At 43.2% G+C, this 17,353-nt stretch overlaps 1 protein-coding gene across 3 annotated transcripts in view; it reads right to left on the reverse strand.

The window, feature by feature from the left end:
* Window positions 1–17,353, reverse strand: part of vps13b (vacuolar protein sorting 13 homolog B) — a 263,370-nt gene that overhangs the window by 23,003 nt on the left and 223,014 nt on the right. For all 3 annotated transcript variants that reach the window (XM_028424569.1, XM_028424571.1, XM_028424570.1), the window contains 3 exons: window positions 16,027–16,188; window positions 2,525–2,680; window positions 695–961 (listed from right to left, as the gene is read on the reverse strand). In XM_028424569.1, coding sequence (XP_028280370.1) covers window positions 695–961; window positions 2,525–2,680; window positions 16,027–16,188 — 585 coding nt within the window. The remainder of the gene's footprint in view (window positions 1–694; window positions 962–2,524; window positions 2,681–16,026; window positions 16,189–17,353) is intronic.

A 17,353-nucleotide genomic window follows, 5' to 3' on the forward strand; every position in this document is an offset into this window, starting at 1 on the left:
GTCAGAGATGTTCAGACCCATACACAGAAGCTGGAGTGGTACGATGGCTCGATGTTAACAGCATGAGGCTTATAAAGAAAAAGAACAAAGAAGGACAAGACAAATAAAGAAGAAGAGCAAGAACAGCGGGAACGGAGCTGGCTGTAATCCAGCAGTGTGAAAGTGCCTTCAAAGCCTCTCTCTCTGTGCCCACATATCAGCTAGTGTTTCCTGTCTATGGTTAGTGTTGTTATGAGAGAGCATAAACTGTATTTTCTACCTCTCAACATGGTCGGGTTATGCGCTGCAGGGCCTTTGTAAGCCTATCTGAGGGAAAGATCTCAATCTGTTCTCCAACAGTGAGCAGCAGCATGGAAGCACTGCCACTGTGGCCACCCAGGAGGACAGGATCCGGTCACAGTTGGTGGTCCAGTCACTGGCTCCAAACATGTGTATGTGGACTCAGAAGTGGTGGTGTGTGTCTATCTGTGTTTGTCTGGCTTGCATATTCAACAGCTTGCATTTGGTTAATTCACATGCACTTCCATCTGCTGCTATACATAGATGAAAGAAATATTTTTACAAGATTACAATCCGTATAACTTATGTGAGAGTGTGCAGAGGGTCGTTTTTACATGTTTTACTGGACAAACTTTGATGACAGCTGACCAGCAGCAGCATTGAGTATGTCTCGAGTCTCTTTGTGCTGTTCTACCTGTACAACAGAGGTGCTGGTGCCCTTGTCCCTCCTCTCCAGCTGGACATCCTGAGACCATTCTTCATCTCCTCGAGCCCTCACACACAGCTCTGTCATCTCTGCATCCTCCAGCACGTAGGAGGGCAGCTTGGCTCCAGCCTCCAGACAGTCACAGTGTTCCCTGACCACTGTCTGACTGTCGGGTCCCACGTAGTGCTGCACTACTCGCAGCTCAATGTCCTGTGTTAGGTAGCTGCACATCACCTGCCGTCCACAGATTATTACCTGTAAGAGAAGATGACATAGAAATAATAAGAGGCTGTGAGGTCCTTTTAATCAAGACAAGCACACCCTTAAAGGCTCATTCATACATACTTAAACTGTGCTAAACATGCATAAATATCAGCCTTTTTTCCCACAAATCATTGGCAGTGCAAAAAACAGACCCCCCCCATCAAACAGCCCAGGCTCAAACCATGATACTACCACCACCATGTTCAACAGATGGGATATGTTCATATGAATGGAGTGTTCATTGTTTCTCCCAAAATTAGACTCACACACAAACGCCTAATGAGTATGATGCTCATGGACATTCACCCGCAGCTCTAATCTGAGACTAAAATGTTTTATTGTTCCAATGAATGATTGGTTCAACCACCCCCTGAATATATTCAATAAATCGATCATGACAGTTATATTCAGTAGCAACTCTCAGACACCTGCTTCCACATGTGTTCTCAGACAAGCACAATGTGCAGATGTGTGTGTGTGTATACTGTATGGTATTACATGAAAGATTTATATGAGGGAGATATTTGAAGCAGCAGTCAACATATATAAATAAAAAGACCATCAGGAGGGAGGGAGAGGACAACAGTATGTGACACTCACAGAGTCACATACTGCTCCTCCTCCCCACCCAAAAGAAAACACAAGCTGCGGCATGCTCACACAGGCGGCAGCCAACTTCCTCTGTAGTGGCAGCTGCTGTCCCACTCTGAGGCTTTTTGTTGTGAATTGGATGTGACCAATGCTCATACGCTATCATTGGATCCAATGGAAACAAGATGTAATCAAAGTTTGGGACAGATGGAGGAAGGAATGTGAGAAGGCGAGTCTGTTTTGTCTGGAGGATGAGAGGGAGACGTGTGTGACACTTGACACTGTTTACATAACAAAGTGTCACTGCTAAGTCTGATGGCATCTCTGCCTTTTCAGGAATACAGTGACTCTGCCTTTAAAAAAAAAAGTCAAAAATGATTCATCCATATACGGTGCAAAAAAAGGGCAGCTTGTTTATGATTCGATTTATACTGGTTTATGATATCCTGAGACGTTTTTGTGGACCGATGAGACGCAATGTATTTCTGGATGAATTAAAGTTTCTAAGCTTTAGTTTTACAGCTTTAAAACAGGATACAGCGTCTTTGTTAGCCAAGAAACAAATAAATCAAAACATATAAGCTGAAAAAACTAAGAATAAATACTGCTCATCCCAGATCGCACCTTGGGAAAAAGGCCAAGCTCTGTGTGTCACTTAGCAGAGGTTAAACATCCCAGTACAGCAGATGTGGTGCCGTTTCAAATGCAGGTTAGCAGCAAGATGATCTGCAGGATCCTCATATCTTTGATGATATTGAAAGCATTGTTCCTTAATGATTGCTGTGGGGTATTTGCACCACAAAGCCGTCAAATATAATGTACTGCCAGTAATAGGAGCCTTATTCCTGCGACTCTGTCCAAATTAAATGTGGGTCTGGTAATGCTCTTCATCATGCCTCGTTTTTTCAACCCAGATAACTAAACAGTTAGTTTAATGTTTTCTAGTGCAGAATATCACTGTACCTGTTTCTGGACACCATTGAGCTGCACCACCTTGATGATGAGCGAGGCGATGCGTCCTTTGTACTCGATGGTCCTCAGCAGAGTCCCTATGTTGTCCACACTGAAGGCCTCTGACCAGCGCCAGTTCCCCCATCCTTCGATGCAGATGTGCAGCAGCTGCAGGATGGGATAGGGTAGTATACACAGCACACGAAAAAAACACAGAACAGAAGACACCAGACATCAGAGGTTAGCCTTCTTGCCCTTTATTTACCCCGAGCAAAAAGGCAAGTAAACAACACGATTCTTTGTTTAGGAGATTTTGGTGCGTGGGGGGAGAACAACAACAAAGTTCCTGTTTACTGGTGCTGAACGGGCTCGCTGCTGTTGCAAGGAGAAAAAGAAGTTTGCACACAATAAACTGGCTGGTGGAAAACGGCTGATGTGGAAGATCATTATGGCTGTGTGAGGGTGTGTGTGTGAGGGTGTGTGTACTTGTGCGGTTGAATGTGGAAGACTTTTCTCCACAGGTCTAAATATGAGGCACAGATTTTTGGCTCTCAGCTTTTTCAGTTTTATATTCATCACTTCAATGGGGAGCACATCCATGTGTGTGGCTGCGTCCAAACATACAGACCGAGGACAACAGCAGTAAACAGATGCTGTCCTGTCTTTTTGACATTTAAACAACTTTTCAGTGGTGACAATTTTCCAACCATCTTCCACATTATTCCTTGTATTGTGGCCATCAGAGCTAAAAATACGTGTTTCTTCTGATCTCTATGACAACAACATCTGTATCTGTAGACTGTAGTCTGAAGACTGCTGTTTTAATGACTCTCTCCATTACACAACATACATTTTGCAAAACACTGTTTTATCAAAGTATCGTGAATCGCACGTTTTTGCTCATATCCTCCCCTTAAATCCACAAACATGCTGTACAAAAGGACAGTGGGCAGGCTGAGTGTCCATCACACCTGAGTGACTATGTGGTCATCATCAGTTCACTTTTTAGCATAGGCTGCTCAGCACCTCATGGCGAGGAGGATCATTTGTCAAACAATGTGAGTGTTGTCATGAGATTATGGTCACAATACGGGAGCAGAGTCATAAATATGCTGAGAGATCTAAAGCTGCCCCCCCCTCCTGAGGCAGCACGGCTGACCTTCCACCTTTGCTGAACTCTCCGTGTCAGCCCTGCTGCCAACACAACGTCAAACTTGCACATGTTAGAAAGGGAGGGGAGAGGACGTGAGAAAGACAAAGAATGTCAAGCCAGAGCCTAGAAAGACAAGGGTGCCAAGTTGGGGGGTGGGGGGAGTCAATAATGTCCCAGAGGATTGGAGTGCAGATTGAACCGCTGAAAAACATTTCTGAACATTTACACTTTGGGTCGTTGCTTCAATGTGCTGAACATTTAGCCAATCTGTCTAAAGAAAAACAAATTACTCCAGAGGTCAAAGAGCATGGGGGGAGCCTGGTCAAGACCTTCTATGTTTCTCTCCGCTGCAGCCTCTCCTCGCTGTTTGAAGACAGATTTCTTTACAATAACATTCTTAATCAAAGCCTGAATTCGCTTTCTTCAAGATTGTCCCTCCTCCCTGTTGGCTGCGTGGAAATGACTTAAAGGTCTCAGATCTCCTGCTCGGTGGACTTACTCACAGGAAAAGTGGCAGAGTGAAGTAAACAGCCAGGTGGCGGAGGTTAAGGTTAACCCTGAGGGGTGGAAAACCAGCGCTAACATTATAATCAACAACAGTTAAGATCATGGCGGTTAAAAAAAAACAGAGAAAATAAATCATGTTACATTTTTTTCAGCATCTCTCTGAGCGAGTGGGAACATTTTAATGCGTCTAGCTTCAAAACCAGTATTCAGCTGTATTGGCAGACATTTTGGTAAAAATGTTGTGATGGCAAACCCACTGAAGCCCTCTGCTGTGTCTCATCACCATCTGCGAGGACGGATTTGTTATTTCAACACTTCTCCATGCCTCCCTTTTCTCTCCGTGCACTTTATCATGCCTGTGGCTCAACTTGACCTTTAAGGGAGAAGTCATAATAACGTCTCTCCTCAACTTCAAACAGCGCGACTGCCTCTTTTGTTTTAGTTCACCACCACTCTGACTCAGGGAGGAACAAAACAAAACAAAAGAAAAACAGTGGTGACACATATGAACTGGACACGTTGGAGAACAAGAAAGAAAAAAAGAAAAGAAACTGTTTTTGCCTCTTTGTGACGTATGTAATGTTGTGACACTGAGAAAACCCAGTCAGACACATGTGGTTGTTTCACAAACATGGACTAAGGGTCGCCTTTTGCCAACAATACTTAACTGAATGGAAAACTGCAACAAAACGGAAAAAAGACGATATAATCTGAAGCAAACACTTATTAATCACACTGTCATTTAACCAGATTTGTAGTAATACAGTGCATTGTGTGCTATACATATACTGCGCACAGTCTAAACCTGGCCTTTTTCTACCGCCTTAATCCAGTCAGCTTCTCACTGTCCATGGTGTCCTCAGGCATCATCACATCTGCTTCCTAATTCGAAACCATAACACGATGATGAAATACCCCCCTCCGACCTACCCCCAGGGGGGTATACAGTGGCTAGATGGTAATGCCAAGGTGACAAAACAAACTAAAAGCAAAGTTTAGCAAGTATGAAAGTGTCAGAGTTTAAACAAGCCGGCAGCTAGCACTCCATTTGGCCAATCCATGGGAAGGATGTAATCAACTCTAATATAATATCAACTCTGTAAAGGTGATACTCTGCTACTATCTTAATAAAAGCAACATTGTGAGTAAAACCAGCTTTCAGCTTGTAACATCAGATGTTAGTTAAATTTTTATCTCGTGTGCAAATAAATCTTTGCATAAAGTCTCCTGCACTCAGCCTCAGCTCGCTCTGAGGAGACGACTTTGTCCAAAATCAACTCAAAAGAGTCCATCTGTTATATTATGATGGGTATTGAGTGTGAAGGAAATGCAAAATTGAAATCTGAAGTCTCTCTTTATTTCTCTTCACTCTCGAGGGACAGACTGTGATTATGGTTAGCTGATGGACACTTCAGCACACTGTATTAAACCTGCCTATATGGAAGTAACTGGAGAAATAATCCACCATGATCTTGTGACTGCATATTGAATATTTTGATGATCATGAGGATGATTTAACAAGGATCGCTTTCCATTAACAGCCCTGGCTCTGCATTAATAAATCAGTGAAATCATCCAAATTCTTTGGATTTTATTTCACCATGAATAAAACACTTTTCCCGGTATTAGAATGGAATACATCCCAATTCTTTAGAAATAATCTTACAAGTTACTCATACGTCTTGTGGTTTGACAGTGTAATGTTGTCCTGTATTAAAATGATGACATGTTTGTCCAAATATGATTCATTTCAGTTCCATAATTCTCTGCATGGGTTTGCCTGCTCTGGCTTGGAATAAATCATCTCTGTTCTTTGGTCTGATGTCAACAGTCACACTATGTGGCAGGAGGTGAAACCATGAAAATGATGAAAGCTTGAAAGTTTAACACGGTTAATATAAAACCATTTCACCATTAGGTTGACTGACTTTGCCACAGTCAAATAAAGTTAAATAACTTTGAGCTTACAGGTACTGAATGTTGAAGCTCTGGCGTATGTTTTCAAATCAAAGACCGCGCTGACATTGTGACTAATCTAAAGTAACAGAGAACACCTGTCCAACTAAACTAAATATCTGATGGACGGAGTGATGACGCCCGCGAAGATCATGTTAGAACCGCATACGGTCTTAACATAAAATCAGTAACACATGAACATTTTGAAATCCAGATTTCAGGTTACCGTGGAAACAAGAAGCAGAACCCAAACAGGGGACTGACACATTCAGAAACGGTGTTAACTTCTGAGAATTCCCATCCACACCCGCCTCAACTGTAATTTATATTCAGTGAGTCAATCAACCAACCAAATGGGTACGATGTCATGTCTACTGCTGGGCTCATATGTTAATCCTGTCCCTGGAGAAAAACTTTAGCAACAATGATTCCTGTAAAAGACGGTAAGTTTTCAGTCAGTCACAGCCAACGTAATGACTGTTAACTTCCTGGTAAACAGACAGCCACTACCTCATTCATATGGCACATACTCAAGTGTCTGCTTTGATAACGTGGGTGTTAATACAAACATAGACACAAGCACATAGAATCCCTCTCTCGTCTGAGACACACACACCCAATGCCCTCCAACCCATGTGCTCCTGCAGACAGAGAGAGTAACTCCTGCCACTGTAACCACTATCCGTCTATTGTCCTCTCACAGGAATGTGCTTGGGTGAACATCACACAAATTAAGTGTCTGTCCGCAAAGAAGATGTAATCAGCGTTCCTGGATGCTGTGCAGACGGGCTGACAAAGCCGTAGCGGTCACTGGTTGTCTACCCATTACTACCATACCAGACTATAATAAGAGATCTGGGAGACATGGGGACACAGAGTAGAGGTATAAACAACACCAGTAGCTTTGCGCACAGCTTTCTATAAACGGTTCAGACAAACTGCGGCAAGTCTTAGATGACTGATTGAAATCATGTGAATTCAATATCAAAATACCAACAGTTTAAAAATAGTTTGACAAATCTCTGTGCTGCCGATCATACTTAATGTTATACGGGCGTGAATTTAAAAAAAAACAGTGATGTGGAACAGAGGTCTGTGTTGTCTGGTGAAATTACTTTGGGACCAGGGAGCTAGCTAGCCACCTAACAAATGAGAAACAGGCTTATACCCAGACAACAAAACAAAAGAATATGGATTACTTTGTCCTTTAGAAAAAAAGATCAGTATGAGAAAGAAAACTACGGGGGAGAGAGACACAACAGCATCCATGCCAGGGAAATGAGGGCTAACCCATGTAACATGAGGGAATTATGGTGGGTTTAACAGCTGTCTGCAATGCTTCTCTCCTCCTTGGCTCCCTCTTTCTGACAAAAGAAGCAAAGCACCGAAACATCAAAGTTCAAATTTGCAAGTCTAAGACGCGGTTTGAGAGCTGGAAGAAGGTACAGAGGGAAGGCATTGTGTGGGTCCGTGGTTTGACAGAGGAGACGTTAAGAGGTTTATGCTTGACTAACATTGTTCCATAGTTCTCCTCTGGTTTCTACTAAGGCATCCTAGACATCCAGAGCCTCAAGGGTTCCAGGAGATGCAGACGCGGCAAGTGCTTGCACCAAAATGAATGGACCTGACAAAAGGAGTACTGTCTGAGAGGAGAGAGGTTTGAAAACCGCATAGCAGGGGGATGAAGGAGCCGGTGGTCGAGGACCCATGGAAGGACAGAGACCATGTCTCAGTCTGAAAACAGAAAAATGACATTTTGCCAAGCCCTTTTGTAGAGACACGTCCTGCACACACAGATCATACACCCATCAGCCATAACACTGTGACAGCATGACCCTGAATGGCTCAGCAGAACCAACAAACCTTTCCTTTTCTTATACTTTTCTATCTTGGACTACTGCAGAGCCAATCATCTAGCCATCATGATTTGGTGCTCGTCAAAGTCACTGAAATTCATCACTTGCCAATTTTTCCTGTTTCTGACACATCGACTGCAAGGACCAAATATTCACTTGCTGCCCACAGGCTGACTCGGCAAAAGGGGAGACCTCAGTCACTGATACCATGACCACAACCAGAGTGCCCCTAAACTACCAGTGACTGTGGGTTGACGGCACTCAAACTCAGACAACATGACTGCAGTTGATGTCTCCACTGGTTTAACAACGCTATGTACAATGCAAAGTAGCATTTCGCTACAGAGAGAGCCTTGCTGCACTGCAATGAAACCACAAGCTCTCCATCTGAAGACCAAATGCAGCATGGGTTGACCCTATACACTTACCCCTAACCACAGAGTGTAATGAAACTTTAAGCCCAGAAAAATGTAGAAATCACATCAACACAACACGCTCACAGAGTAAAAACCTTTCTCCGGGTGCCAGCAGTGCATGACCAGCACTAGTGGCCACTCTTTTCCTACTTCTATGGAGCTCTTGGTGTTTCAATATATATATATATATATATATATATATATATATATATATATATATATATATATATGCCTAAATAAAGTTCCATTATGTGTGTTTGACACTAACAAAATGAAACATTTATGCATCCATGGTGGAATTATAGGTTCTGGGTCATGCTGTGTGTTGTGAAGCCAAAACCACCATGCAGCCCTGCGGTGCTCCTGTGGGACTGGCCACACAGCTCTAGGGTGCTATCCATGGTGCTGAACCCTGGGCAGCACCAGTGGGACCACGATGCTCACAGATCACCTGCACCTCCACGTGTAGGTGACATTCAAGTAGTAGGCGAGATAAGTGGAGCGCAGATGTATGAAGTAAATACGAGGGGAGTTTTTTTGGGGGGGGGGCAGCTTGACTGTTCAGGTGTCTGCTGTCTGGACTGGTCTGTTAGTTGACTGCTGGGTGGGTGGAGCAACGACCATTGCTTATTTATTTTATTCTGTACCCAGGACAGCTCTGGGAAATAAGCATCTTGTCCTGATGTCACCTTTTCAATGACATTTACACAAAACATTCTGCTCTGGTAAACAAAGTGGAAACACAAGGTTGTTAAGTTCCCACAATGGAAAAGGCTTAACTAGGATGCAGAGACACCGCTGTGGGCATGAGACTGTGTCCAAACGAAACTTGGCACCTAAATGTTTTGATTTGTGTTGTGACTGTATTGTGCTTGAAGTCCTGAACAAATCTAATCTTAAACCACGTCCCCTGAGACATACCTTTACAATGAATGCTCCAGCAAAGGATTTTAGTGGTGTTTTAGATACAAGATTAACTTCGCTGATGTATTTCTCGGCATCTTTCTCAAATGAAAGGCCTCATTCCACAACAGCACAACAAAGGTTGGTGAAGTTGTTAAGACTGGGATGTCAACTGAATAAAGCTGCTGTCACGATGCAGCCCAAGGTCATTAAAACATACCAACACTTTGTGTCATGTGGAGACCAACTAGAAACTGTTTTGCTGCCCAAAGAGGGTTGCAACCCACAGCATAAGACCCTTTGTTGTAGTTTCAAGGCCAAGGATTTCATGGAGAGCCTGAAAACACAATTTGTAAACTGCTAACACATTGGCATGTTTAAAGAAGGTTTACATAGGAAAACAAATATGAGATTCGAGGAGAGCAGCTCTCATCAACATGATAATTAAATTAATCTCCACATGTCAGAGGGAGAGCTTCCTCTGGGACAAAAATATACAGCAAATGGAATTACTCATTTTTTTTTTTTTTTTTTACACAAACAAGAGTTATGACAGACTGATGGTTCATCACATACACGCCATGGAATCATAAAATCTCACAGCATGTCAGTAAGAGAGAAAGAAAACCAGGTCAGAAGGATGAGCTGGAATGCAACACGCAAGATAAAAGTGCAGTGAGGTGAAGGTGAAGGCTGTCTTTGATACATTTCTCATGAAAACTTGGCTGTGGCAGCTGTGGTATGGAGCTGAGCAATGCAGTACATTGTTATAAAACGCCTGGATGATGACCAAATGGTGGGTTGCAGAAAGATGAAAATGGGTCCCCAGAATATTCAAGAGTCATTGATTCAAAAACTTACTGGCAACATTATGATGTTGAAACATTTTCTTTGTCTTTGTATTTGCAGACAAACATAAGCGCTCAGAACTTCTTGAGACATATCGTATTAATCACTAATCAAGCCTGCTCCCAACAAGAACTGCTGGGATAAAATATTTCATCTCTCCAGTGACATTTACTGAGAACAAACACTAACAAAAGTGCCAATTTCTCAAAAACAAAAGCTTTGACCTTCCTGCATTTTCCTGCCTGGGAGTTTGGAAAGCAGTCAGGACTAATGGGGTACAGAAGATTGCTGCTGGATGCTGAGGTATAAACCACTTTTAGCTAATATACCAAAGACTAATTTGGGAATTATTAGCCTTGTGCACTGGAGCTTCAGCTGCAAATCGACCAGTTACTGGGATTGTAAGCATGTGGATGAACATTTAAATATTCTGGGAAAATGAGATTAGCTGTGAACTTTGACATCAAAGCCCAACAAGTGTGTATATCTGGTTACTATTATCAGCGTTCTATGTTCTCCAGTATGCACATTATGTATAACCACTGTTAAAAGACCTAACAATCTGGTTTTCTATTGCAAGAAGGCAGAAAGTTATTAATGGACTCTTGAACGTAAGCGTCAGTTTTCAAAAGTGCTTCTGACTTGGTCAGAAGAAACACAAATAAATGTGTTTGGATCAGATGAAGTGCAGCGTATGTGGTGTGAACCTGGCCAGGACTACTACAGAGATTGCACAATGCTGAGGTTGAAATATGGAGGTGGGAGTGTGATGATATGAGGCTGCATGAGTACAAAAGGTGAAGCAGAGATGAAGCTGATAACGCTATTTGAAAAATCAAATACTGTCTTGACACGAGAGGAATGTTACATGACATTAAGTCAACACTGAAAACATTAAATAAAAGTACACAAAGAAATAATAAAATTGATAATGTGGCGACTAAAAAAGACCAAACCCTCCACAAAGCATGTCATTTTACCATTAATGGGATTTGTGCATAGCTGAATACAGCTGTAACTTCACCTAAGGAGCCTCAGAGGAGTGACCTTGTTTCTGACCGAATGACTCACACACAATTTGTGTCTTGTTGCCATAGACACAAAATGTTAACATAACCAGTACTTCTTCCGAGTAAATCGTTTGGCTAATATGTTTGACATTTTGTGACAAAGACGTTGCCCTATTAATCACTATGGTTACATTTGTCTTATTTCATTCTTCCACTAGGGGGTTGTTTCAGGAAAGACATGTCTGGACAAGATAAAGAGTGTGTCAGTACAGGAGGAATGAGTCTACTGTTACACACTGATGAACCACTTATAATGACTCAATGGTTTTGTATGCAACAACAGTTCATGTTACTCTGCATGAACTTTGACATGAAAATCTAGCCAAAGCATAGCATTTTTATAACTTAAGATCATGCCTACAAGTGCGTGTCGCTTTAAAAAGGTCAGATTTCCGTCTGTGCCTAATCAGCCGCTCTGACAGTACACAAAAAGAAAGCGGGGGGTTTCTCCTGGGACCAGATTGGAGAGCAGTCCCTTTCATCGGTTCTTCTCTTTCCCTCTCTCTGATCAGTCAGTGAGTGGGTTAACCTGACTGGAGCTAATATCTCCCTTAGGGTCATCCTAATTCACTGCAGTTAAAGCCACAATCTTGGATGAACAGCATGACTAAACCACTTCACTTGAGGGCAGTGTTTCTTAAACAATGGGTCAGGACGGTGAAATATTAAACCTTTATCTGATGAGCTGTGGACACCGAACCCTTCTGAACAGAACACGCACACCATATATATATATATATATATATATACAGTTCACATACACACAAACAAGTCCATGCCTTTCAAGAATGTACAAATGTTCTCTGAATTTCCCTTCATACACACTCTCATACCGCCCTGTCATGCCTGCTTCCAACAACACAGCCAATCTAACCGCAAACTAATAGTCCTGGGCTGCTATCTCCAGCACATTACCCCTGGGGAACCGCACACACGCACACTAACACACAAATATACCCCACACACACACACACATTCAGAACGAGAGAGCTCTCTACTGTAGAAGCCCGCTGCTGGAGTAAATTACAATTTAGTCAAATTGAGAATATTCCTTGTAGGCACTTAAAAAGTCCTTCCCAAATCCAGGGGGCTTTTTACGCCCCTCTCCCAGCTAACCACTCTAACCACAGGGATTTCCATCAGCCAGGCTGCATCCTGTACCGAGCAGCCAGATATTTGAACCATCCACACCACACCACACGCCAGAGCCCTGAAAAACAGCAGGGTGTGGACGGTGAGTGTGTTTGTGTGAGACATAAACCGTACGTAATTACAGACAACGTGCGTAGTTATACGCACGATCATCCTGGCAGGTTTTATAGATGCATTAATGTATTTCTCCATCTTACATAACATGTACATCTGAATTTAAATGAATATAAAACTGAGCAAATGTGTGTGTTGATAAACATTTTTACATTGGCTGCTAAATGGTGGGGTGTGAAGGCATGCTGATTTTGAACGGGAGAGACCAGACTGAGAGGTCTGACGGAGTCCAGGCCTGAGGAAACATTTTATCATGGTTTATGTGTGAGTCTGTGTGTGCTTGTTTGGATATGAATTTATTCAAGTGTTAATACGGCAGCAGGCTCTAAGGACGTGACTGCCTCAATCGCCTCTTTTAATACGTCTTACAGTTATGACTGACAGCAGAAACAGGGTGGTAGAGAAAGTGGAAGGGGAGAGAAACAGAGCGGCAGTGAGAGGGAGTGTGACCTGAGCTGAGGTTCATGTTTCGCTGCAAAAACACACAGCTTGAGAGTTCTTCTGAGAGAAGTGACAGATATTCGAAGGTATGTCAACATCATGGGAAGTGTACACTGGTTAGATGGCTCAGTATTGCACACATTAAGCACCCTTCTTTCATAAATGGGACACACAAAAAGCCGCATACAGGAGGTTGCAGGAGTTGAAATATGCCCCCCGGTTTCAGTTCAAGCTGAAACAACAACTCGCCTGTTCATCCAAGGCTGCCCTATTTTCTTCCTCTCACTCTTTCTGTGTTTTTTAAGGGAGAGATGGAATTAAAGGTGCAGCCCTCTGCTCTTGATAAATCTACTCAGCTTTGCTTTTGTGCATCTGTTCGTGAAAAGAGAAATAGGGAAGGTGGGAGGAACAGAAAAGATAGTGAGCAGACACATTTTTGGCTGCGTGGACTCTAAGCACATCTATGAGTGTTAAGAGCATGGCTCATCTTTTGCCCCTGCTTCCCTTTTTCCATGTCCTCTTGTTTTTCTCAAATAGGGCTGCACAGTCTCCCGTTTGACATCTCCTTTTGAATTTCTCATGTTTCTCACTCCATACTTCGCCCTTTTTTTCTTTCCCTACGATCTCTCCTTCTCTACCCGTCCGCCTCTTTTCAAGATGATCTCATGTCCAGTGAGTTCTCAGGGGACCCTCAAGAGAGAAACAGGGATAGATTATTTTACAACAGCAAATTAGTAGCTCTGGCTTATGTGCATGTGTGTGTGTCTGTGACTGCCTGGGGGACAGGTCAGCTGGGACACGCACATCATACCAGAAGCATGAGGACAGGCTGATGGCCTGCCTTCTCAACAGGCCCCAGGTCCCCAGACAAGACAAGATGGCTATAAACACCATGGACAAGGACACTGTGCTCTAGTACAGTTGTGTGTGGTGCCGGGTCTATTCGAAACCATGGTTTACGCAAAGTAGTGAAAACATAGTGGTAAACAATGTCTAAATCTAAAAGAGAAGGGACCACAAACTGCCCCAGCCAGATGTGGAGCAAGGCTTTGCTGGTAATCCAAACCAATGATCCCAAAGTGAGGCCAGCACTTACTAGGGTGTGATGGAGATTAAATGGACAAAGTCACCTTCTGTGCAGTGTCCAAGGCAGGCGCGGGGCAGGACCGGCACAAACCAGACATGGACTGAGGAGCTCAGCCAGCATGGCCGTAAACACCAGAACAGACGACTGTGCTGCAGGGGAGTGAGAAAGGGACAAGGACAATGCTGGGAAGCCTTCTGCTGTATTTGGACAGTCTTAAGAGAAAGGCACAAATGTCCAAGGGAGACCCCAAAAGAGTGTGCAGGCCAGAGACTGTGCAGGTCTGCTGATGTCATCGAGCTGATGGAGCTGAGGCACTGGGAATAAAAAGAGACCTGGACCAAGCTCACGTCAAGGGAATGTTGTGCTGCAATGTATGCTAACCTATGGCTTAGGGTGTGAAGCCTGAAATGGGTTTTGGCCTGTGTCTGGTGGGTCCCTACAGTGCAGGGCAAGAAAAGACACAGAATACTATGGATAGCATTAGAGTATCCCCAGTATGAGTGAGCTAATTGCACTGTGGGTCTCAAGCTGAAAAGTGTTTACTGATGTACTTGGAAAGGTTGGAGGATGAAAGTATGTGAGAAAGTGGAAGGAAACAAGACTTGGCTTTGGTTTTAAACAGAGCTCAGACAAACATTAAAAAATGGCAGAGAGCACAGGTCAGCAGTGTGAGGTCGGAATCAACAGCTGACATGTCATCGCGGTGCTGTGGTTGGCACTATGAGTTAATGGATGATTATTTCAAGTTAAATTTAGACAGACCAGATTGTCTCAATAATGAGAACGGTTATAATATAGCAGCAAAAGAAGGAGATAGATGGAGAACTCAGGGAGGAAAAAGATACTGAGAGTCTAAAACACTGAATACAGTGGCAGTGTAAACAGGCAGCCTGAAAGAGTCAGGTACAAACAGGCAACAGGTCAAGGGGCTGAAGTGGAGAGCAGAGACACGGCCAGCGAGAGGAAAGCTTGCTGGCCTGAAGAATGATGGCTTGTGATGATCAGAGTTGTTTTAGACACTCTACGGCATCGTGGGACTTTAGCAAAACAGCAAAACTACTCATGACTCTGCCTGGAAACTGACTTGCGAGAGCTACAAAAACACACTTGCAGGACCAAGTAACCATTAATGAAACACAAACCTTTTCTCTTATCAGTGTCACTATTTTTATAACCCCAAAATGTAATTAGGAGTGTTTGCTACAATTTGCTGAGGCGGACACATTGGCAGGCTTTTTATCATCAAGCTCAGTTAGCTGAGTGTTTTTGGCAAAGATGCACTTTTTCTTATTTATCTAGTTTCACAAATCATATTCATCTTGAGAGCACATATTTCATATACCACAAACACATGATGGAATAACACATGACAGAACCATCTTGGAATCGCATTCCTCATCTATGATGACATTTGGCCCACTCGGACAATCTTTCATCCAAAATATCCTTGAAAATACAGAGGTCATTTTGACTCACTGCTAAAACGAGATGTGGTATTCACTGTGCCGATATGCCAGATTGCCACTCACAAAGCATGTGTGTGTGTGTGTATGGGTGCATAAGCGAGAGTGAGGTAAGAGCACAGATTAACCATGGTCGATGATTAATACAACTTGACTTACTGACTTACTGCGAGCAATTATGGCCATGTCTTTTCTCAAGTTTGACTTTCTCACACTCGCCGTGGAGCACATGGGGGTCCTAAAACATGTGCTTACCAAACACACACACACACACATATGCCAGAGATCGCCAGCCCACCCTCCTACTCAACCTCAAAACCACAAAGGGTTAAATATAATCAATCTTCTTTAACAATGCTGTCAGGGCACTGTCTGAGAACGCTGACAGAAAAACACGGATAGTGGCTGCGCACTGAAGACGGTGTGTCTGCTGTATGTGTGTGTATCGCTCTGTGAGCCTGCGGACACAATTTATATCCTTCAGTCAGTGAGTATGAATTTATATGTATAAGCGATTGTTTTTCCAGTGTTTGTCTGTAAGTGCTACCTGAGGGGACTTGTGGGATCTCCAGCTGTACTGGTGACTGTGGAGGCTCGCCAACAGCACATTCTCATCGGTGTCCACCTGGCCAAAGCGCAGAGTCTCATGTGTGTCATTACAGATCACATAGTGGCTGTAGAACGGTTCCTCAGCCTCTGGGTTTCCATTCTGAAGGAGAAAACAGGGAGGAGGGAGGGAAGGATAAAGAAAGGAGATGACATAAGAAATAGAGTCTGTAAATAAAAAGAACAAGCAGAAGTGTGCATATTTATGGTGGGTGTATAATGTATAATACATGTGTAATATGTGTGTGTGTGTGTGTGTGTGCATATACATTTAGTATACAGGTGTCAACATCATGGATTCTCAGGCTTAAAAATGCAGATGGTGGTGCAGCTGTCAACCAGTAGGAGAACGATATGAGTGATATTATCTGTGGGAGCAACACAACCTCAACAGGGAGTACATCATATCACAGCCTGACAGCTATTCAAGCTGGACCAACTTAGACTGGGCTGTGGGTCCAAATCCACTCCCTTGGCCCCACATAAAACCTCAAGGAGTCTCTTTAGCAAACCCTCGTTTTTTTTTTTTTACTGTTTTTTTTTTATAAAGCTAAATATTGTTGAGGAGATAAACAGGCTTTCAGCTGTCAACTTATTTCACATGGCAACTCGGTCTATGTGTGTGTGGTTTTTGCCAATATGCTCTCAATTCCTGGAACACAGTGACCCACTCTGTGGGCATTTCTGGTTATTAAGCATCATCGATATATAGTCTTTTGGTAGAAGAAAACAATATTGTGTTTGTGTGTCGCACCTACAGCATGAGAACGCTTTACAGAAAGTCATGTGAGTCATAGAGGGATGCTGTCCACTCATACGTCAGCTTGCATGCAAGAGAAGGGAGGTATTGAAAACACTGGTTTAACAGAGAGAGTGAGAGCGGAGTGTGTCAAATCTCTTGCATTCAGGAATTCAAGTACACAATTTCAAAACAGCACACAGTGTGCATGTGAGTTTGAGAGTGTGTGTGTGTGTGTGTGTGTGTGTAATAGTGCAAGTGCAATTTACTTGAGCTCAGTCCAAAGGCTCTCAGGCCCTGATGGGATCTCTCCTGCACACCCCTCCTTTGACTCTTGACGCACATGACTGTAGTTGTACAGCTTCTCAATAACTACTCAGCTATCCCAACAAAGAGGGACCCCAGCCTGCTGTATACTTTTAAATGGCGTGGGTGATGGTTGATGGTTAAAAGAGGCTGGCAGTAAAAGCTCAGTTTGACTGCCAAGCACGTTCGGGGTCCTGGGGTTGTTGATGCTATTGAAAACGGA

Source organism: Parambassis ranga, chromosome 16 (assembly GCF_900634625.1).
Source record: "Parambassis ranga chromosome 16, fParRan2.1, whole genome shotgun sequence".
NCBI classification, from domain to species: domain Eukaryota; kingdom Metazoa; phylum Chordata; class Actinopteri; family Ambassidae; genus Parambassis; species Parambassis ranga.